The 22,866-nt window shown below is 42.4% G+C and overlaps 1 protein-coding gene across 6 annotated transcripts in view; it reads right to left on the reverse strand.

Annotated features, from left to right (window-relative positions):
- The window catches only part of KCTD20 (potassium channel tetramerization domain containing 20), a 30,551-nt gene that overhangs the window by 3,528 nt on the left and 4,157 nt on the right, over positions 1-22,866 (reverse strand). For 2 of the 6 annotated variants that reach the window (XM_072844995.1, XM_072844997.1), the window contains 6 exons: positions 4,820-5,019; positions 3,812-4,091; positions 2,831-2,933; positions 2,200-2,320; positions 1,056-1,253; positions 430-540 (listed from right to left, as the gene is read on the reverse strand). In XM_072844995.1, the coding sequence (XP_072701096.1) occupies positions 430-540; positions 1,056-1,253; positions 2,200-2,320; positions 2,831-2,933; positions 3,812-4,091; positions 4,820-4,970 (964 nt within the window). In that variant the 5' untranslated portion in view covers positions 4,971-5,019. Of the gene's footprint in view, positions 1-429; positions 541-1,055; positions 1,254-2,199; positions 2,321-2,830; positions 2,934-3,811; positions 4,092-4,819; positions 5,020-14,641; positions 14,766-19,989; positions 20,072-22,866 lie in introns of those variants that run through there. The other 4 variants (XM_072844999.1, XM_072844996.1, XM_072844994.1 and 1 more) reach the window with 4 other exon arrangements.

Raw genomic sequence — 22,866 nt, forward strand, 5'->3', positions numbered from 1 at the left:
CGGCATTGTGTGTAGTCATACAATTAATGGCTGCACAGCATTGGCCATTTTGTGAGCAAACATAGCTACTATAAAAATAAGACAGTCTCCCAGGACAGAGCATGTTCTCTAAGCTCCCTAAGGGAATGCTTGGATCAGCAGGCAGAAGCGTGACTCCCCTTTCCTGTTTGCTTGGTCCTAAAGAGACAAGGCTTACTGGTACGTGCTCTGTATCTCTCATTTTTCCCTTAACTTTTAAGCCTCCTGGCCAATTTCAGTGTAACATGGTAGAGGTGAAGAAAGATGCCCAGCTTCTACTAGTTTCACGAAAATAAATGCTTAGTAAAACACCGAGCAAAACAGGAAATGCCTGGAGTCCAGAGGAAACCAGGCTTTACTGACTACGGAGTCACCTGTTTTAGAATTTCCTTTGCTGAAGAAATACTTTACCTTCAATGCCAATGCGAATATTTTTCAGGCCCCGTTCCTTTAATACAGCTTTTGCAACATCACGGTTCTCAATGTACTTGAAGAATCTGTACAGCTTGGAACTGTAAAGGACTTGAGAAATAAAAAAGGTGATTAGAATCCACAAGGAGGGACCTTCTCCCCGTTTTTGACATGCTCAGCTGTGGGGGTGCCAAAAACGAGGTCTGGTTTCAAGAACTACTTCAAGGTGTCTGTTCTCATCACTGGGATTAGCTACACTTCCTTGGTGGGAGGGTAGAGATAGACATTACAGTCTGGATAGAATGGGTGGTGATGGGTGTGTAAAGCAAGGAGTATTCACTCTCTAGGGAGCCAGGAAAAGGCTGAGGGGGATGTGGCAAACAAAAGGAAAAGATGCAGTGAGTGCTGTCATTACCAATGCAGGTGGTCAGACCAAAGCTCTAACTAGCCAGGTATCCTGCCTCTAGCAGCAGCCAGTTCAGAAAGAACATACGAAACAGGACTCCATGTGCTAGCGTCTCTTCCTGGAGGAAGACTGCTGTTGGGGCAATGGGTCCCTTTCTTAGCGTGAGATGTCTGGGTGCGCGCTGAACACAGAGCCAGGAGCCCCATTGTAGAGCCCTTACTTTGCGAGTACTCCTCTCCCATTGGAGGTGGATGATCTTCGTCCCAGTCCACGGTGTCTTCATCTGTCAGCACGACAATATGGCATTCACGTTCCCCTTTCCTTGCGCTATCCACCATTATAGGCAGAATTAGCTCCTCCAAGTAGCTATCAAACTGCTTGTGAGCACCATCATTGGAGAGCTCATGTAACAGAGCACCTAATGAGACATAAATCATATGATGAGCTTTTTTACACAGTATGAAAATATGTCCTAGCTCTACACTTTCCAGATACATTCAAGAGCACAAACTCCTTAACATATGTTCAGATGCATCAACAGTCTCCAGCTCCAGAATTGGCTGCAAAATTAGATGTATGAGACTGCATTTCAAATGGGATGCAAATTACACTGTAGAACCATTACATTACCATTAAAAAAACACCAAGGTCCAATCAATACAGTGAAACCGTAATAGACTGAATAATTAATTCATTATGATACTTAACTTGAATTTCCAGCAACAACCTCTGTCCTTGAAAGTACATTTTCTGCCTTCTCTGTGATCACTCATCAGAGGATGGGGTAGGAAATTCTACCCACAGCCTGTGCTATGATACCATATCCCCCATTTCAGTGTAGTGCCTTTCACAGATTTGCCTATGTTAAAAGTACTTTTTTTCCAGCGTACCCACCAAAAAGCTGCTCCCAATCAGATCCCTTCATGACTAGGAACTCTCTACTACTTTCCAACTTTGGAATCTTTGGTTCCTGCTCTGCCTATCATCCTTTAGCTTAAATTATTCATGATTCTCTGGTACATTTTAGATAGGAGTTATAACCCTGGTTTTAGCCTTCATTTGGTTTGGCTGTAACAGCAAGCTCTTCTTCTCAGCCTCTGTTACAAGAGGAGACTAGAATTTTTACAATTTCAATTTGCTTTTTTGAGCAAGGTGTCTGCGTTCTGCAGGATTCAATCACTTCACTTCGGATTGATGCAGCAAAAAACGAAGCTGTTTAAATGCAATGCATACATCAGTCCTAGTGGAGTCCATACCTTCATGCTTAAACTAAAGCACACGATTAAGAACTGCACTGAATCAGGATCAGAGTGCTCAACACCATGCAGATGATCTCCTAAGAGCTGATTTCTCTCCATACTTACTTAAATCTTGACATTTGATTGTGTTGAAATCAAAGTTTATACAGAGGTAATCACACGTGTCTCGAAGGTCTGGGATGGAAATCCCATCAGGGCAGTTAATGATTCCGGTTTTGTAATAATCCTGCAAACAAAAGGACAGTTTTTGGAGAGAAAAATTAAGAATATCTTGGACTCTGATAATTTTTAATTAGTTCTTTGTTTTGTTAACCAACATATGAGAGTTACAGAGGCTATATATAGCTCTGTGAACAGTAAAAACAGCCCTGCTTGTCCGAGAATCTACGTCTCTCTGCGGACCCTCTTGGGTCTGATAAACGGTGAGCTCCAGTTAAAACTTTTCCCATGGCATAGGGTTTCATAACATCTCATATGCAATATGCATTTATAGGCAACCACAAGGTCAGGACGCAGCTCAGGAACTACAACAGCATGACACAAGAAAGGTAAAAGGCAACATGAGCAAATATCTGAAATGTTGACTCGTACCAAAGTCTACTGTGATTTTTTAAAAAATCACAATGCAAAACGGTAATAAGAGTATGTCCCAGGGGGTGTGCAGCTGCCTGGGAGATGGCTCAGTTTTGCACATGTGACAAACAGACTGTTCTTTCTCAAACTGCAAACATCTTACCAGCACAGTCCGGAACACAGCTGAGCTAATTCCTTCTGCAATTTCATATTCTCCCTTTTCATTTGGCCTGGTGAAATTATATTCTCTTCCTGGTCCAAACATTCTGAACAGATAAAAATCTACGTAAGTGCACAAGTATACTTAAATGCATTCATTCTAGAGACCAATAGGTGCACTGAGGTTAAACAAAACCAGCAGTGACACATACATACAGTAACTTGAAACCTATACTCAAGTCTCTTACATAGTAAATAAGCACAAGAGCTGTCTCAGCTAAGTCCTCCTAGAGCTGGACTCTGTCGCTATAGCTACTGTATTGTATGGAACAAGCCACAGCTCAAAGGAACAGATCATTCAACCCTGGGTCAGAAAATACCCTGGCAATAAAGCCACTGAGGCTACGCAAGATAACCACTGCATGCCTTTTGGTCCCTTGTTTTACACAACAACCTGTGCAAGGGTCAGTAACCCAACAGAACCTGGCTCCCTTTGGTCAGAGATGGGTGAAAGCGCTGGCAATACAGAAAAGGAGCGCTGCTTGTTGCATCAATACGCTCCAACCTTTAAGCCATGTTACAGGGAGCTGAGTAACTTCTCTTTGGGGAGAGTATCAAAAGTTAACAGCAGGAGGGGGATGGAGCATTATAATTTTCCCCATTCTGGAAGGGAGGTTATCAGCTGTGAACAGATGCGCTACCTACAAACAAGGCAAACACATGGAGGGAAGGCAAAAGGAGACCATGGCTAGCTAAAAGCGCACATTGTTTGAAGGAAGTGGACCGAAGGGAGAATGTTATCTAGAGAACTACCAGCTCTCTCTACATCTGGGCATGCCTTCAAGGCCTCACTCACAGCCAAGTTCTGAATGAGGTCAACCTTGCTTCGCTTGTGCGTACAGATGAGATCGCAAAACAAACATTAGGGGTTTGTTCCATTTTAGCAAATATTTGACTCCCTTGAGATATAGTGGAAATCACCCACCTTCCCAGCATAGTATCAGGGTGAGCAGTGAAAATCTGTGGATTCACTGCAAAGCGAGTGCCATCTACCACAAGCGTCACTTTCTCTGGAGCCACTGTTTGTGAATTGCTGCTTGAAGACAAAGCACAGCATCCATGGCGTTCCTGGGTATTAAAATATTCTGACTGTCTCTTATTTCCGTCTTGGAAGTGACAGTTGTGTGTGTCTTCAGGAGCAGGTAACATGCTACCGATCTGGGGACTTACTGGACAAGCTGTGTGGCGGCATTCAGAATCTAAACCTGAGAGAGACAAACGAATATTGCAAGGGTAAGATATAATTTATTGAAAAACATAGGCTCATAGTAACACTTCCTACCGTAAAGAGAAAACTGAGTCATACAATAACAAAGGATGTCGATATACCTAACTGCCAGGGTAATGTTATATGACATAAAACTAGACTGCATCTTCAAACTGAGCCAGCAATTGGATTTTGGATAAAAAATTTCCCGATGAACCATGATGCTTAATACTCCTTGTTAAAGCAAGATGGATTCAGTGTGTAAAGAGCAGGAGGCACAGGAATTAAACAAAGCCATAAATACAGATACAGATTCCTAGCACTGACAACTCCTCTCACAGGAAAGCTGGAGCAGAAGCACATACCACGCTAGAGGTGGTTTAAGCCAGCAGTGCTTGATGCCCGGTCCATGGTGGGCACACAGCTCATCAGGACTGCCCAGCTACTTTCAGTTAATCAGCCCAGGGACAACCTCAGGAGGAGCTGCAAGTTGGCTGGCCAAGGGCATACCCATGTGATGATTTTGCCAAGACAGCAAGACCCTAAACTCTGCTGTGGACTGTCATCCTTTAGACCAGCAGCCTGGCAAAGGCAGTGTACATACTCCCCAGTGCAAATTGCCTTGGGATACTGGAATTTTTCCAAAACGTAACACCCCTCCAAAAAAAAAAAAAAAAGAAAAAATCTCCCTTAAAGATTACTGTAAGGTAAAGACATTATCCTTACCCTCAGTCCTGGGAACTGCAGCAGGGCTGTGACCTCCTAGCACCACATTACTTTCTTCTGACTCATGGACTGCTACAGTTACGTTTTCCACAGAGCAACTGGACTCCAGATTTCTTGACCAGTCTGTCCCACCAGCACAGTTAACATTCATGCTGGGCCTCCGTGATGTGAGGAGCTGGTTGCGTTTCCTAAGAGAAGAGCTAGGAGAGAAGATACCAGGTTGTTAGTTTTAGAAGAAACTCCCAAGCAATGAAACTCAAATCCCTGTATCTGGTACCGCAAGCAAAGTCCCTCAGGCTCAAAAGGTGTTTCTTCAGATACTTAACTGTGTTTCAGAGAGGCTCATGATGCTAGTTATGTCCCTACACTTACCTAGGAAGAGGGGGAAAAAAAAAAGGTTTTAAAGTAACCAGGGGTCTATTTAATCTCTAAACCTTTGCTTTTTTAAAAGTGAGGCTAAAGCCACTGATGTCTTTAGATCACACGTGTGTTCCTGCAAATACTCTCCTGGCAATTGCCTGACCTCCAGACCACTAGAGCCCTTTAAAAATGTTTACATATCTCTTGATTCCCAGCACTGGCAAAATAAGCTCTGTAACGTGGCTGTAGCCCAAAATATAACATTTTCCCAGTTAACAGCTCAGGCATTGCCTCTTAACCCGAGGTTTGACTAGCAGGTTCCCTGCTCCCAGTCATTACTTTTTTTGGTCTTCCTTCTTCTTGATTTATCACCCTCCTGTCATATAGTGCTGTGCTAGCTTTGGCTGTGCTAGAGTCAGTTTTCTTTATAGTAGCTAGCATGGGGCTGTGGTTTGGATTTGTGCTGGAAACAGTGTTGGTAACAGAGGGGTGTTGTCGTTCCTGCTGAGCAGTGCTTACACACAGTCAAGGCCTTTGCTGCTCCTCACCCCACCCCACCCGCGAGGAGGCTGGGGGGGGCACAAGGAGCTGGGAGGGGACACAGCTAGGACAGCTGACCCCAACTGACCAAAGGGCTATTCCATACCATATGGCATCATGCTCAGCATATAAAGCTGGGGAAGAAGAAGGAAGGGGGGACGTTTGGAGCAATGGTGTTTGTCTTCCCAAGTCACCGTTATGCGTGATGGAGCCCTGCTGTCCTGGAGATGGCTGAACCCCTGCCTGCCCATGGGAAGGAGTGAAGGAATTCCTTGGTTTGCTTTGCTTGCATGCGCAGCTTTTGCTTTACCTATTAAACTGCCTTTACCTCAACCCACGAGTTTTCTCACTTTTACTCTTCTGATTCCCCATCCCATCGGGGGAGAGTGAGCCAGTGGCTGCGTGGGGCTCAGCTGCTGGCTGGGGTCAAACCACGACAAGTGCTCACCCCAGTATTTAACACAATACAGTCCTACAACAAATACTCATATCACATCGAACAGCCACAACTGCAGCAGCCTTACATCCATCGCATCCTGGCTCAGCCCGACACACACAATGCTTTAACCAATGCCATTCAAATCTTAAATGTTCTTTCAGCATATGCAGAGAGACAACTTCCGTTTTTGCTGTTTGGCCACCTTACACTTAAATGAAATTCTTCTTCCCTGTTCCTATCTTTAAGACCTACTTCACTGCTTTGTATCTCCTGACAGATCTCTTTTGCTGTCTCTTTCCCTCATTCTCTCTTTGGCATTTATTTTGTCCTGCTATTGCCTTGGACAAGAAACAGCTCTCCTTTCTTGGCTTGAAGTGTTTTCCTTTCACCCTCTCAAACATAAAACACCAATTTCCTCATTAATGAATTTTCCCAATTTCCCCCCTGCAGAACAATTGTCCTGTGTCTTTTTCTTGGCTGAATTAAGACTCCAGGGCCCGCTGGTGCCATATATAAAGCATGGCAGAACACTGACATGGCTGGATACAAACCAGATAAAATACAGCACGAATAAAACAGCAAGATGCCAAATAAGAATTGGCGGGTTTTCTGGTCAAGACCTGCTAAGGATGAAGGCCTTAATGAGCAGTTCAGTGGTGGATTTCAAGCCCATCGTTACTGGCAGTCAGTGTAAGCATTTAATTCTTAATTAGAAATTTTAAAAAGGAACAATTCCTTCCTCTTGTTCCGTAAAACCAATGCTAAGATGCCAGCATTATTATATCTGTATATTTTTAGAAAAATCTGTTGCTGACGCATCATGTGATATTAATCAGAAAGAAGATTTTTGGCAACAGCAAAACCATGTGAAAAACTACCGTACTCTTTCTTTTTTTAAAGGCTCTGGCTGGCTGGTAGGAACAGCAGCGTGAGGAGCCTACAAGGGTCATCTAGGTTCCAGCAAACTTAATAGCGTGCAGTGCATCGCTGTCCACCTCTCCTCTCACCAAATACCCAACGTTGGCTCAGAAAACTCCCTCTCCCGACACTTTCTGGGCTGTTTCCCTTGGACCCATTTGCACTGGTTGCCAGTACCCTGGGGCGACCTCCTCATCAGTCCCACCAGAAACCCAACAGTTCCCGTGAATGCTGCTTTGCATTCGGTCACACATGAACAAATCCATACCCTTTTGCCTGGGCGAAGGGCACCACAAACTCCCTGTGAATATACCCGTGCAATCTTTTGCCCTCTTCTCTCATGTGTCAGACCAGGAAAGAGGTAGTAAGAAATGCCCAGCAGCCTGCTGGGCGGTGGGACATGGGCGCGTGGCGTCCCCAGTATCCAAGCAGAACGTACCAACGTACCCACTGCGTGTGCATTGCACAGACTGCCCCGCTCATACAACAAACCTACCACCCCAGGAATGATCCATATAAATGAGTAAACATATAGAATATGCAGAAAACGCTGTCTGAAGTAAACTCAAATATGCAAACCCACATACTGTACAGCACCCTGTCAAAAAAAAGTGCCTTTAAATCAATTCCAGAATTGACAATTTCAAATGTAGCAACAAAAATTCAACCATTCCCCTATTTCATACAGCCTATTGTGATTATTGCGAGGAAATTGAGTTTTCCAGACTGCAAATGTTAAACTATTTATACAACTAATATTGTGGTTTCAAACACATTCACTGAATTCCAAACACTGTAATTATGCTATACTTTTTGACCAAAATGCTTTAAAATTTGGTAACTGCACAGAAAGCCAAAACATTTTTTAAAACTGCAGTTTGATTTACTTAGGCAAAAGTGTTTTGAGATGAGGAAAAAAAGTATCTTTGCCAAGTGGATACGTAATCATCTTGGGAAGCTCGTAAGAGGAGTTGTTCTTGATACTAGCTAGTTGTTGGGAAGAACACAAACAACATACTGGGTCGTGTCTCAGGAACTGGTTTTTTTCCCCCCAATTTTTCTATATTGAAACAAGCTCCCTGATAAAACTGAGATGCTAACACGCTCACATGGGAACAGAATTTGGTCTGTGAGCTGACAAGGACTCTATTAAGAAAACTTGATAAGCATAAAATGTACTTCTTAGGCCTCTTTCTTTCAAGAGTGCTCAGTCGCTGCAGTTCTGCCAATAAACTCCCCTTGCACTGCCTGAAGAATCTCTTAATTATTTAATACGTTATTTAGAAGAGAGGAGAACTTAGGCAGGGAGTCAGATCAATAAGCGGTTTATATCCAGGCAAACAGCAGCTTTATCAAAGGACACTTACATTCTGTAACTTCACAAGAGGCCTGCCTTATAAACCATATTTAAGTGATGTCAAATAGCATGAAATGCCGGCAGACTGCATTTTCACAACAAGCAAGTTGGGTTTGATGAACGTAGCAATCTGTAACTTGACAATCAATCTTTTTTCATCACCTTAAGCTTTGAATTAAATGCACACACAGTTCAAGAGACCCCGCATGCCATTCAGCAAAGTCCTCTACTGCAATATCTCAGAAACTATTTCTAGAAATATCATCAGATACACAGGAACTACATTACATTAATTTTCCTTGATCACTTCCCCACCCTTTTCTGCTTAATCTGCTAAGCAGGATTTTTAGGAAAGAAAGCCCCAGCTGCCGACACCTTTCTCCTCATTCTTTTCTATTACACTAAGTTTAGCACCAGTGAAACGCACTAAAAACACAGAGATGGGAAAATTCAGAAACAGATGCTCTTTGCAATTGTGGTGGCTCTTACAAGCATCAGATCTGACTTTCCTCATTAAATCTACGGGAAGCCAAACATTCAGCCCTGCTGATAATCAGACTTGGGCCAGGCTAATGTTATTTTCTTGTCTTCTGACCCCTCCTGGCATGCTCAAATCCTACATATTACGTGTCAGCAGAATTGAGGCAAATGAGTAAGGATTCCTTTAGAACATCTGGCTGGTACAATAAATATCCACACTAGTTATTTAACATGACAAATATATTGCAATCACACGTACAACCCAGTAGGGAAACTAGTACATAAAGACTTCAGAAGGCCACACTCATGCCTGACCAGCTTACAAATGTCCTGGTTTCCTTTCATGCCCAGCATCAAGGTGAACTACCCATGGTGAGAATGAATATCTATAAATAATAATTAGCACTATTCATCTTCAAAGCTTTTTACAAATATTAACTGCTCATTCCTCCTAACAGCCCTGGGAAGCACTGCAGGGAAATCTTTTATGAGACAAAACAGGGACACAGAAAAAGAGACATAATCTGCAGAACCAGCTAGAGTATCAGGCCCACTAACTAACTAGGTGTTACGCTGACTTTTAGCACGTTCACTACCCAAGCTCCCTGGCCATGCACCAGCAATTACCCTGCGGTTAGCAAAACAAATACTAGCAGGTCACCTTCTTTTGAGGTCTGTTTCCATGCACGTTTCCACCCTCTGGTAAGCATAAATTGGCTGGTACCACGGAATTGATCACGAGCAGTAAACGAGCACCCTGACTTCTTAGCTCACTTCTCAGTAACTTGCTTGTATGCTCAGGTCCTGAACGACCAGGTAAGGACCAGTATGCAGAGGAGCTGAAGTCTCATGGCTTGTGGACGGCTCGATTTTGGGAGCTGGGAACTCATGAATACCAAAAGCCCAGTGTCACGTTCAGCACTGAAGATCAGAGAAAGAGCTCCTAAATAGGCAGTGATTTTATTTTTTTTTTTTTTTAAGGGAAATCAGTATCACAGTTAAAATTCCAAATTCACATCTGACTCTGGCCGTTGGTTTTGCCTAACTTGGAGCATGTGGGTTCCTCCTCCCTCCAGACCATGACAATGTTAAGAATGAGCTGTGCAACTGAACAAGCATCTCTGTTCTCCAAACCACGTGCTGATGGTCACGGTGAAGTCATCTTTATTTGAACTTGTTTAGAGCCAACACTTTTGTTGAGAGAAAAATATGGAAGCAATACTTAATTTTTTTTTAAAAAACACAAACTGGAAACAGAGCTTTATTTAGCAATGCATCTTTGGCACAAACAATTCATGCTACAAACCTTTTGCAGAGATACACAAGCTGATCCTTGTTCTACATAATTCTTAAGAAAGAAGGAAGTGTACTGAAATGGAAAAAGGCTGGGACGATCTTCAGCACATTATCCTTCCCCACCCTAACGAATCTGAGGCACATCCAAACCCACTTCCCAAGGTATACAGTTCTCACCCAGCTCCTGGAAGGAACTGAATGGCTTAACTTGTACAGACCAACATAAACAGTCCATAGGTGATGTGTGCAAAGAAAAGAAACTCAAATACAGTAACATGTCCAGCAGAGAAAACCCATTTAGATGCAGGACATTTTATTAAGCAAAAGATAACAAAAGCATCAGTACAGACTTGCTGGTTTCTAACTTTTTTATTGTATTACTTGTTTCTTATCCTTACCCCTAGGATTTTTTTCTTTTTAAAGAGCCATTATAAAATATTTCAGGTATCAAGTCTGCAGAACTTCACAGAAACTTCAAAGAAAAATCATGAAAAGCTGAGCTGTCAAAATCCATTGAAGAGTAAAGCCCTTTACTGTAACATCTGACAGCTTATGCACTGCTTCACTGTCATCTGGCATGACAAGAAGGAAGTCGTAAGAGAGTAAAAATAGAAGTGAGTAACCTTACTTCACTGTTCGGTTTGCGAATGGCAAAGAACGACCAGCACGTTGAGCGAGTGAATCAGATGGTTAGCAATCTTCCACTCTTCCTAAACCACAGCGTAACCACGATGACTTAAATAAAACTCCAAACAACTCATTTTTAAGGTGACAACACTCCTTTAAATTTACAAAAACACTCATGTACAATTATTCCCAGAAATATGAGCAAGCAGGAAACACGCATATGCAGGGTGTGCCTGACCTAAATTTACAGTCTACTACTTTAGAACAAAATGTATTTCTAATATAATTGCACGTCTTTCAAAAAAGTTTAGCCTTGCTTTAATTTCTTAAAAGATATCCTTGGAACGTGCCAAAAGTTTCTCTAAACATAAAAGCAGAAAAACAAATTAGCAATGATTGAATTCCTCCTCCGGAGAGAAAAAGGGAAATCTCACTGGCTTAAGATAAATAACGAGAAGCATTTCCTGTACATAAGGATCAGCGAATCAGTACAGGGTACGTCTAAACCACAACGGGGAGTGCAGCACAGAGATACCCAAGCCAGGACAGACCTGCTGGCCAAGGCTTTGCTGTGCCATACACATACACAACGTGCGGATTTGTCAGTTGGAGGCCGAATACAGTCTAGCCATATCAGTCCTGTACCACACTGAGTTAGTAAGCCTGGCCTCTCTCATGTAGTACTCACCACTCACATTCATCCTCTCTCACTTGGTCTGCTCTTGTGCCCCCTACACATTTTTGGAATTGGGTTAAGTAAAAAAAAAGTGAACAAACTTGATATGAAAAAACATCATATTGGCAAGTAGGGAGCAATCCAGCTTTCTAATTTTCATAAAAACTATTTGCTTTTGATCATCAGATGCATGCTTTCCCGGAGAGAGGGAGGAAGAGAAAAATAACCATACTGCTTGTCAGCTCAGTTCAGTGGCAATAAAAATTCCCCAGTGTCAGGGAAGCATTCCAGAGGGCTGTGTAGAATGAGAGTAATCCAACCGTTGGAAAGAAAGGCAAAAAGTAAAACTCTGCTCTATTAATGACTGAGAACAGATCTGGGGTCTCATTCTGTAAATATGAAGGAAATCCACTGAAAACAGCGGGTTTGAATTTGCATGAATGAGACTGGAGTCAAACCCTAGGAATTTTGGCCCAGCTTCTGTTCCTTCCCAGACCTGTAACTTGGGAGTCCCTGCAGATTTTAAAAAATAAAATGGAGAAAGTATGGAAAGGAAACAGCATAGAAGGGCACTGGAGAAAAACCTGCCAGGCTGTGTCTGCTCTAGTCTCGACAGAGTCTCCTGTCTTATGCTCTGCTTTGTTCCCTTCTGCATTCCCATAAGAGGGATGCATAGCACCATTAGGAAATTGGAAAAGACAAAATAATTATAAAAACTGCCTATTAAAACGCATCTTCAGTATAAATTGTATAAAACTCCTCTAGAGTTTAAAATGCAAGAAGCTGCCTTTCCAAGTTGCTTGGAGTAAACACAAGCCTATCAATTCTTTATCTACTAAAAAATAAGAGCGAGTGATGGGCCCACATTGTCAGTGCTGCAGTTTGCACTAGAAGAAAGGCACTTCTAAAGCAATGGCACATCCTTCTTTTAAGTCCTACTCCCTGCTTTTGGCCAAATTCTACAGTGTTTAAACATTTTAAGATTCAGAGGGTCTCATTCATTAGCAGGTGGGGTTTTTTTTTGTGTGTGTGGTTTTTTTCTTAAAGCATTTTTCCAGTTGTCAAGTACAAATCTGGTTCCTCACTTACTAGTTCTCTTATGAGCATAAGACTTGTCTAGGAGATCAGTTTTTGTCCTCTTCCAGAAGGTGAAGGGCCATGCGTAAAGTCTCACATCAGCAGGGAAGCTGGTCTCACCAGGCTGCCCTGGGCAAGTGTACCTTCTAGCACAAGGGCCTGAGCCTCAGGCACTGCCCTGGGCGGCTGAATCAAACAAGGGATGCTCAAGGTGACGTGAGACTTGGCAGGTCTAAGGCTGGCCACTCACTGGCACCTGTAGATATGCCTGTACCACAGGAGAACAACATAAAAGTGCATTCACCCAAATTGCATCAGACAGAAAATCCACCTGGAGCCTTTAACATGTTTTTCTCATACCTACTAATATTCCTCGCTTCATCTTCTGCTATAGACACAAAGATAACCAGACAATAAAAGGCCGATTTACAGGCTGAACTAGCACAAGCACATTACAAAAGGCTTTTCCCTTGTTATGAAATAACTCTATCAATATACAGAGGAATCATTTTCCCTCTGGCTTCGAAATATAGATGGAAAATAATGTCCAGCAGGACTGATGCAATGCAGGACAGCCTGCAAATTCTGGCAAGAGACAGCAAGAAGGCTGATGAAATGCTTGATTGTTTTCTCCTATTCTGTGCATAGTGCTTCACTGTTAGCAAAGTTTACAGACTTACTCGTTTACTTGAGTCTTCACAAAAATCCACTGTTTCTACAAATGCAATTCAAAACTACAGTCTGCAATATGGCTTTGCTAGTTTAACACTGCACATCCACACATTGATTTAAGACCCGTGGTTGACTAGGTTCTTCCATAGCTGAATGGAAGCACCTCGTTTACGCGCCAAAAGCTCGCATCGTTGCCGATGGCACTGACCCACATCAGTGCCCCACACTGACAGCATCACTTTTTTTGCCGATCTATAATCGCCAAGACTAATACATGCAGAAAACTTGTTGAGATTTATTAACTTGATGCAACTTTTCCAAAATAGGCAAGTTACACCGTGGCAGCCTCATCAACTGGAATAGATGAAGTGCATCCAATAATGTCCTACCACTGGCTGTCTCAGAAAGGAATAAAATTTCTGAATAAGGCAACAGGTTAATGCTTTGCTAGGGCTATTTCCCTCCCTATGAGGCTCAAGTTACTAGTGGTAAAGAGCACAACCAAGCAACCTATAAAGGCTATTTCCAGTATTCACACTATTGGGTTTAAGATAGTCATCTGAAAAATTATAGTTCTTCTATTTGATCCTCATAAAGAGCTTCTTAACACTATAGTAATGACAGGTTTGCTAGTGCTATCTGATTAAATTCAGTCAGGAATTTAAATAAAGCTGGCCATGCCCATATTGAATATATGGGCATATATACCTCCTTTCTCAGCAGAAGGATGCAGTATGCAGATCTGACCAGGGTAAGGGGAAAAACCCTGGTGAAAGATGAGCTGTTGCAAATATAAGCAGGATCATCTTCTCTAGAGACAGGAAAAACAAATGTTCCCCTGCTAAAATACAGAATACTGAGCTAAATAAAGTTTTAAGCCAGGTGACACCTATGAGTTACACTTTGTCTTCACCTGTGTTAGATTAAGCTACAAATACTTATGTAAAAATCTGCAACATGAGCAATAGCAGCAGACAATAAAGTTTTGCCCTATATTCTCTGTTCCACCATTTTCTGCAAAACTACTCAGAAAGCTTTCAGAAAAAAAACCATGTTTTAACAAAACATAAAAGCAAGACCTACCTTAACTCTTTAGATTTTAAAATGCTATTTTCATTCTCAATTTTTCTTAGGCCGTTAAATCTAACTTGGTTTCAAATTCACACCAATTCCTACATCTACAAGAAGTCAAGCTTCTGGATTATAAGCTATACAAAAAAGCATAAGGACAACAGTATTTCTGAGAAGGCTCTAACCCCAAGTCCAATATCCCTGCAGCAATCAGAGCTTCTGAACAGAAATAATCACCCACGTTTCCTATTGTAACTCTGGAGCAAACCCTCTGCCACCCAGCCCCTCTCAAACAACACAGCTCCTTACTTACTGGCGGCTCATATGTTCTCAGCACTACCAGCACCAATATCCTGAAATCCTTCTTTAGTAGAGGGAAGCACTAAGTCACAGCAAAGCTTCAGAGTTTAAACTGTTTGTGCAGCAATGGTCACTCCCCCAAAGCCCAGATGTCTGATTCATGTAAATATTTCAGTTTAAAAGTCCCTCCCCCCCAGCTGATTCATGAAACGTTTGACTAGAAAAATCTGTATGGTTACAAATAGCTTTAATTTAAGCCTCCTATTTTCAGCAAAAGCCCCTCAGGATCTGTCTCCCCAGATGTCTGGTTCAGCCTGTTTTTGCAGGAATCGCGTGGTAGAAAAGACACAGTTTTGTTAAATCCTTGATGCCATACGGTCAAATACACTCCTGCCACTCATCTGCCACACATCCCTTACGCAGGCAGACAGGAATTAACTACCAGAATTTCTGAATATGTACGCAACCATGTGCATATGGATTCCTGAGTCCAGAAGACCTTGGACTTGGGCCCAAACAAATTGTCACTGAGGATACAATTAGTTATTTTGATATGTTAATTCCCCCCAAGATGCATTGCTAATGAGCCCCAATAAGTACCTTCTCCCCTCAGAGCTTGGGAGCCTATGCACAGCATTGCAGAGGCATTACACATTTATGTCACCTGGAAATGTTACCCTCTATCAGTTCAAATATTAAATCAATCTGTTCTGTTGTTCTTAATGCTTTCCCCTAAGATATATCTGGATTGCTCAGAGACTACTCCAAACACAATTTCACAGAACAACAGAATTAAATATATCGTATATCATCAATAATATATCATTTTTAATGCCACAGAACCTGAAGAAGTAGAAAACTATTTTTGTTCTGACTCATGCCAGCGATAGAGCATGTGTGCGTACAAGTTTTAAAGTCTGATCATTACGTAGCACGCACCTGATTAATGAAAGATACCTTAAGAGATAATTTACTTAAAAACAAACCAATCTGACATAATAAAAACAAGTTGTCACTAATTTACTAAGTAACTCATGTTTGTACTGTACATACATACAAGGTATTGCAAAGGCTTGATATTACTTTTGGTTTGGGGGTAAGCTTTTAATTCTTTAATGCCCAATACCTAGTCTATGCAGATACAGGTGCAATAAAGCCCTGTAGCCTCTTAAGGAGATTGGGGGATGTAAAGAAAGAGCAACAGCCTCTAATATCACTAAGGCATGTTGTCCCACACAAGGTGAGGTGGGTTACCATCATTCAGAACTATGAAAACTCCACAGAGAGCAGACGATGCTCAAGAGCAAGGCAGCTTGTTGCACTTTCAAAGCATGCAGAAGACCATTCACCCCCAAAATCAGAAAGGAGACGACAACAGGGTACAAATTAACAACTCAGCTCACAACTGAGGGGCTGAACACACCATAACCCCCTCCGATCTCCTTCACCACAGCAGCCTTAGGAGCTGCAGACAGCATCTGAAGCCCAGTGCTTGGAGCTGTTGCCACCACCACCTGCAATTTTGACCTGCAGTGCAGGGTCCCAACACCAACACCCAACCTGCAGCACCATAAAGGATAAACTACCCTCTTTGCTTTTGGCATAGCAACTAGCCAGTGTGGATTCTCTTGAGATGAGGACCAGTGTATTAAGAATCAGTGTGTTTTGAAATACACAAGAGTTTTAATACGAGTGGTTTACTTTACAGCAGAATATCGGTAGAGAGAATATTGAGACTAAAAATTCCTCTCCTCACTTACTGAGCTTTTAGTTTCCTACAAAAAGTTAGTTGATGTTTCACTCGTAGCAAAAAGCACCTACTTGCTTTGACTCTTATTTTAGAAAGGCTGCGAGCAGCTTAAAACTCCACCTTCCTTCTCTGGAAGGGATCCCAACAAGTAACTGCTCACTCATTCCCAGCTCATCTGCTACAACTCCAACTGCCATTCATTTTTAACCAATTACATGGCAGCAGCTTGAAAAACTAACAATAGATGGCAGATTTTTTGAAAGTCGAATGCAGTTACAGTAGCTATTCACCAAAGAGACTTCAGAATAACAGAGCATACAGCATCAAAAAAAAACCCAAAACCCAAACCAGGGAAGCTGCACACTGTTTAATGACATGCAATTAAATTTGAAAGTAAATATTCCAGTCTTGAAAAAGCAGTTCATCTGTACTACAGTCAGGAGGAGCTCAGTGCTTGCTGATGTACCTGAATAAGCTCTGATGTCCCTATATGCCTCTGCCTCTGTTTCAGGGCCCGAAGGCGGGCTGTACAAGGGTGACGGGAATGGGAAGAGGGCACAGCATAGCAAGCCAGCCCCTCTACCTGCAGCACAGAACCCTGGTGCTCGGGGCCAGGCACTGCTGTCACTGATTAAAGGTCCCACAGCAGTTTGTGTCCAGTGCGGAAGAGCAGAACTAGGCTTGGAAAAACTCAAGTGTCATAACCCAGCACAGGAGATCTTTACCTAACTTTGGTATGGGACAGGCTGGCATGGGATCCCTGCCAGGGTAATTATCTGGCATGCCCACGGGGCGTTGCCATATCTCACCACAACAGTCAGCAGGGCAAGTCGCTGGAAGCCAGTTCAGATAAAGCCCCCCAAGCTACAGCTGTACTGTCCAGCCAAAGGGCTGAGGGACTCCTTCTGAGCAGAGGCCCAAGCAAAGTGAAGACTATCAGCATTGTCTGTAGAAACAATGGAGTTCTCTGAATCAAGCAAGTTATTTAATTCACATTAAGATACAGACAATAACAGAAAGGAAAACAAACATAAGGCCTACCTTTTAGAGTGCAGCCGCATTAGTAAACTCTGCAAGTAATACTGAAGTAATCCAAAACCAAAATAAACAGAAGAGTTTTATTTAGCACAATTGCAGCTCTTCAGGAAAACACATCTTGATTTATTTTTAGGGAGGCAAGAGCGGGGGCTAAAATTTCAGCTAGGTAAAGCCAACCATTAGCACTCTGTCAATTTATGTCAGCAGAGAACTTGATATCTTATTTTCAAGAACTGAAAAACATCTTGCTCAAGATTTCAAAATAACTCAGGTTTACAATGGTACATTGGCAAGACACCTCTTGCTTTGTTTACATGTCTGGATAAATATTTTACATGTCAAGCATAGTTATAACACTTTCTAAGAATATTCCATTACATTCTTTCTTATGTGACTAATAAGTCTTTCACAAAAATATTTGGCTAGTGTCATGTTTCAGCAAAGTTAGCCAGGAACTGTAGCCATATTTTGTGGAAGTTTAAAACAGGGAAAATACCACTAAGAAAAATACAAAATTGAAAAGCAGAGACGATGCTTATTTCAACACCCATAATGAGGTGTGCGTGCAGAGGAAAGGTGCCCATTTGGGCACTGAATAAGGTCGCTCTTGAAAGTGGAAGGTTCTAAAATTGAAATGTATTCCAGAGCAGTCCACTCCAGATCATTTTTAATTTGACAAGCAAGCAACCCACCAATATTCTAGCCAAAATTGCAGCTGGCTTTGTGAGTGTTTATCTCAAAGACAGCAAGCAAAAGAAAGGCTAGGATTTTTAAAAATTTATTTATTTCAATGAAATAGTCTTCAAAGTCTGTCCTTGTGAGGAATAGTCAATCCTCTGCTGAATAATCCAAGAGATTCACAAATAAATTAGCATATTTCAGCAGTAGAGTTTATGCATGATTTTAATAAATCCTTAACAAGAAGGCAGGTCTTACTGTGAAGCCCGCTAATTAAAGGGTCTATTAATGTACAAAGAAGCTCGCGCTAACCCTAGGACTTCAACTCAATCCTGATCAGACGTGACCAAAACCATAACATTTTAGAGCTCTTAACGTGGACTGCATGAAATGAGTTTGCTATTTTCAATCTGGCTGTCAACTAGACAAGACACTTCCAAGAAACCACCATCACTAAGTGAACCTCTTGGTGGTAAACCTGGACCTAAGCTCACATGGGCAGTAGTCTCAGCACACTCAACACCAGCGGGTGAATGCTTCTTCCAGCCCCATCTGCGGGACACCGCTGGGGCAGCATGAGGATGCTGGTATGCTCATTGTCAGGGCTCCGGCTGCTCTGGGGATAAGTAAAGCCTTTAAGTCTCACAGCTGTCAATCTGGCTGGCCCGAGTTCACAGGAGGTTTTGTTTTGAATTGTTATTTTTAATTCAGCTGTGACAGTCTGCTAATTAAAGATAGCACTAAGTGGCTGCAACACACAGGGTGAGAGACTGGAGAAGAGTCTATTTTCTGCATTAATAATAGTTTCATCTCCCAGAAATGCAGTAATTCCACTCTACAAGTGGTGAAATGGCATTTGCCATAGTTGCCCACAACACCTTCAAAATGGTCTGGGAATGACTTAACAGTGCAAAGCGAAGACAGATACAGATGCCACAGCCATGGCATATTAACCAATTTTCTAAAAACAACTGAGAGTTTCAAAAACAGCTTTTAAAAGGAGAGGCTCACCCCATGATCTTGGCAAAGAACATTTTGTAATAGGGACATTTGACAGACAGGGTACCATTTAAATACAGCACAGCCCTAATGCACTAAGCTCTCCACAGCTTTATAATTACCAGTAAACAGAAATCCAGTTTCCCCCTTGCTCATCCAACACTAGGTAACAGACGTAATTAGACTGGTTTCACTTTAGTATCTTGCGCAGCACAGTCAAAGTTAGCCATCTCAAAACCAGCTGTTTATCACTGCTCCTCAAGTCTGACAGCAAAACTGCACGTAAACACATTTCCTCGCTATCAAATACGTTCATTTAGGTCTTTCTGAGAGCGCCACATCATACAGCCCTGCGAGGGGACTACCATCTCCAGCAGGCTGGGAGCAGTGATGCAGAGCTGAGTCACAGCAACGTTTTCATGCCGCTCAACAGCGGCCGGAACAGCACATCTGACCACAGCCTCACCCGTACATTTGAAAATGGACAGGTTGCTGCAGGAAGGGGGGCAGACACATGCTCAGGCCCTGTTACAGGGTCTGAAACAGGGGACTAATTCTGGGAGGTGATAATGAGAAAGCCTCCTCTCCCACCTGCTGCTCACACATGCTCAAGAAATGCGCATCATCGATATCTTTCTCCATTAGCGCAGCATCCAAATCAATGGCTTTCGATCATACTCAAAAAGAAGGTTTTAAATTGCTGTGCAGTACAGCTTAATCCAGAGATAAGCAGCATTAAGCATAAAAGGTAAAACCGGTCTAGTTCAAAATGACTCAAACATTAGCTAATTTACACACCATAAGAATGGATCTCATAGAAACTGTGGAGGTTAGCAAAAACTTGAGGTTTTGAGGTGCTTTATATTAAAATGAAACTGTTTCATAAATATACCTGATTTGAAGATCACCAAGTAATCTTATGATTTTTCATATTTGCAAGCAAAAAGAACAAAGTAGATCCTATAGAAAACAGCCTGTAGAAGAAAAAAAGATTGTGATCATACATATTAAAACTCCACAGATTTAACAAATCAAGTTGTAACAGCAAATCAGCACTTCCTGAAACTTAAATGATCTCTATTTCTTTTCTGTTCCTTAGTTGGCCTTCTGAACAAAGTTACAAGAAATAAGGCAAACTTTTTGAAAACCTCCAAAGACTCCTTTCCCAACACATGCAGTAAAGTCTTTTTCCAAAAACCGTATTTGTATGAAAGGCCTTTGCTATCGTAAACTTCCATCTCCTGAGCCTGTATCAGTCGCTAACACCTGACGAAGGGCAGTCTTCTCAAAAAGCATTAGACTACAAGGAAGTTTGCAAGTACCTGCCAGAACATTTATGTCAATGGATTAGGGAACTCATTCATAACTACCAACTGCTACAGCAGATAACATTCCAGGCAGATGTAACCTCTTCTGTGGCTAGAGATTATGCAACGCCATGATTTTTAATCCACTCACCCAGAGGAAGAAGAAATTAGCTAGCTTTCACATAGGTTAAAGCTTCCTTATTCTGTTTTTCTCCGTTACTTGTTCCAGTTATGCTGAACTAGCAGATGATATTAACTGCACATGAACTGGGAGACTTGTAAAATCCACCCAGCTGATTTCCAGTCCTACTAGAAACTCTGTTGCTGCAGCCTCTGCACCACCGCGGCTGCAGTTTCTCTCTTCCTGCCTCTTCCCTACTCACCTCCTTAGTGGACCTTTCACTTTGGTTTCTCCAAGTTATCAGAACACCCTGAGTGAGAACTGCAGTCATTCAAGTTATAAAACAGATACCACTTAGAGAAAAATAATCTCAAGGATTATTAAACGAGAAAATCACTGAAGTTGGGGTATGTGCTTAATCAAGACAGTTAAGAGGACATCCTACAGCGTCATGTGGACTCACAGATTAATTTCAGGAAACATCACCAGCTGTTGGCCCAGCAGAGTGAGCCACGGGGCTGGACTCCAAGAGACCCAGCTACACTTTCTAGAACCAGAATTATATTTATTGAGGAAACCCTTCTTTTATTAAATACGGCCTCGCTATTTTTGCATGCCTAATCTGTTTTTCAAAGCTTCGTTGCCAAAACTTTACATACAAGAAGCATTATCTGGCAGCAGTGATCACTGATTATTATACACCATTTCTTATTGCTGTCACAAGAGCAGGCTGTCACTGAACTTGCACATTCTCACACTGCTCCGTTGTGACGAGCATTAGGCACAAGGTTCAGTTCTGCTACTTTTATGGCTGCCAAGCTCTACTTCCTTCTGAAAACTCAATGGACTAACCTACTACATCCCAACACATGGGTCAGGGACATAGCACTATTCGATGAGAGCTAGCTGGTAGTTGCATTCATTTCCCCGTTCTTGTAATACACACTTTTGCCGCTGAAAGTATGACTAACAAATTTTAATCCATATTATTTCTCCACAAATTGCAAAGGCAGACCTGATACACACACAGCTGTGCTCTCATTTCTCTCTCTTTATTCAATTTCCCTCACCTCTTTTTTTTTTTCCCCTTCTTTTGGCTATTTCAGTATTGGATCCCAGGCAGTTTTTTATTCCCAGAGTAAAATGCTGACTAGTTCTCTAGTCACTCTGACAGTGGGATACATATGACCTGTTCCAATTTATGGTTCATGAGGGTATTACTATATTTGCATGTTCAGTAGCAAAACCAATGCAATGACTGAGCATTCCCACACCCAGAAGCAATCAGTGGATTAATGTAATTTTTAATAGCTGCACATAACACATTTGAGGTTGTTCTGAGAGCAAAAGCCAGGGAAAAAACAAATCCCTTCACTGCTGACAAAATTACTGAATGTTGAACTTCAGCAACATGGTCAGCCCATGTTGGGCTGAACTTCAGCCCATGGTCAATGCCTCTTCTATGACTAACAGCCATTGATTTTACTTCTCAATTTCAGGCCTGCGCTCACAAAACAGCTGCCCTTCAGAAGTCCTAGCCCTCTTTTGTGCTCTGTCAAGCAGAGCCAAAAAATACACAGGCCAGCATACGGTCCGTGCTCAGGTCTGAGGACCCATCACAACCGCAAATTAGAACTTGAACAAGAGACAGGAGGAGAAACAGCCATGAAAGCTGATGAAATGAGACATAGGGAAGGCAAGTCGCAGGACTTCAGTTACTTACAGCATCTGTAATTATTTCCCTGTAATAGACTCCTGAAACACACCCATGTGAAAGCCCACTTTGCTCTGCCTTTGTGGTTCTGCTATGTTACAACCCAGCCTAGTTTGGTCACCGGCCTGCTGCAAAGGAATTCCAGTCATCAGTTCCATGGGTATGGGCTAACAAGGTCTTGATAAAAAAAGTCTCTCCCCTTTACTTCCAGATCTGAGACTGAAAGACACATTCCTCAACTCTGGCCTCCTGTTATAACCCCCTTCTCTGGAAAGCTGGACATCCTTTGACCCTCAAAGCCACAGCGCCTTGGCCTCTCCTCCCACCAGGCACAGACACATCCCTGGGCTCCATCTTAGCTATGAGCTGCCCGAGTCTCTCTGGGGAACATGTGGTAGCAAAATCAGGATCTCAGGCTCCGCAGTAGAGATCAGCCACTAGCCATTCTCATCTCAGAAAACTGCAGTTTTGGATATTCATGCTGCTAATCTGCCTTCCTCCATGCTGCTGGCTGGCTGGAGTCCGTCCTTTAGGTCCTCCTCATACAGCAGTGGTTGCTTTCCTTTTCCCCAGGATAAAGCAAGGCTGCATGGGGCATGCTTAAGCACTCCCTATTTACCCTGGAGC

Source organism: Ciconia boyciana, chromosome 23, assembly GCF_034638445.1.
Source record: "Ciconia boyciana chromosome 23, ASM3463844v1, whole genome shotgun sequence".
In the NCBI taxonomy this organism is placed as follows: Eukaryota; Metazoa; Chordata; class Aves; order Ciconiiformes; family Ciconiidae; genus Ciconia; species Ciconia boyciana.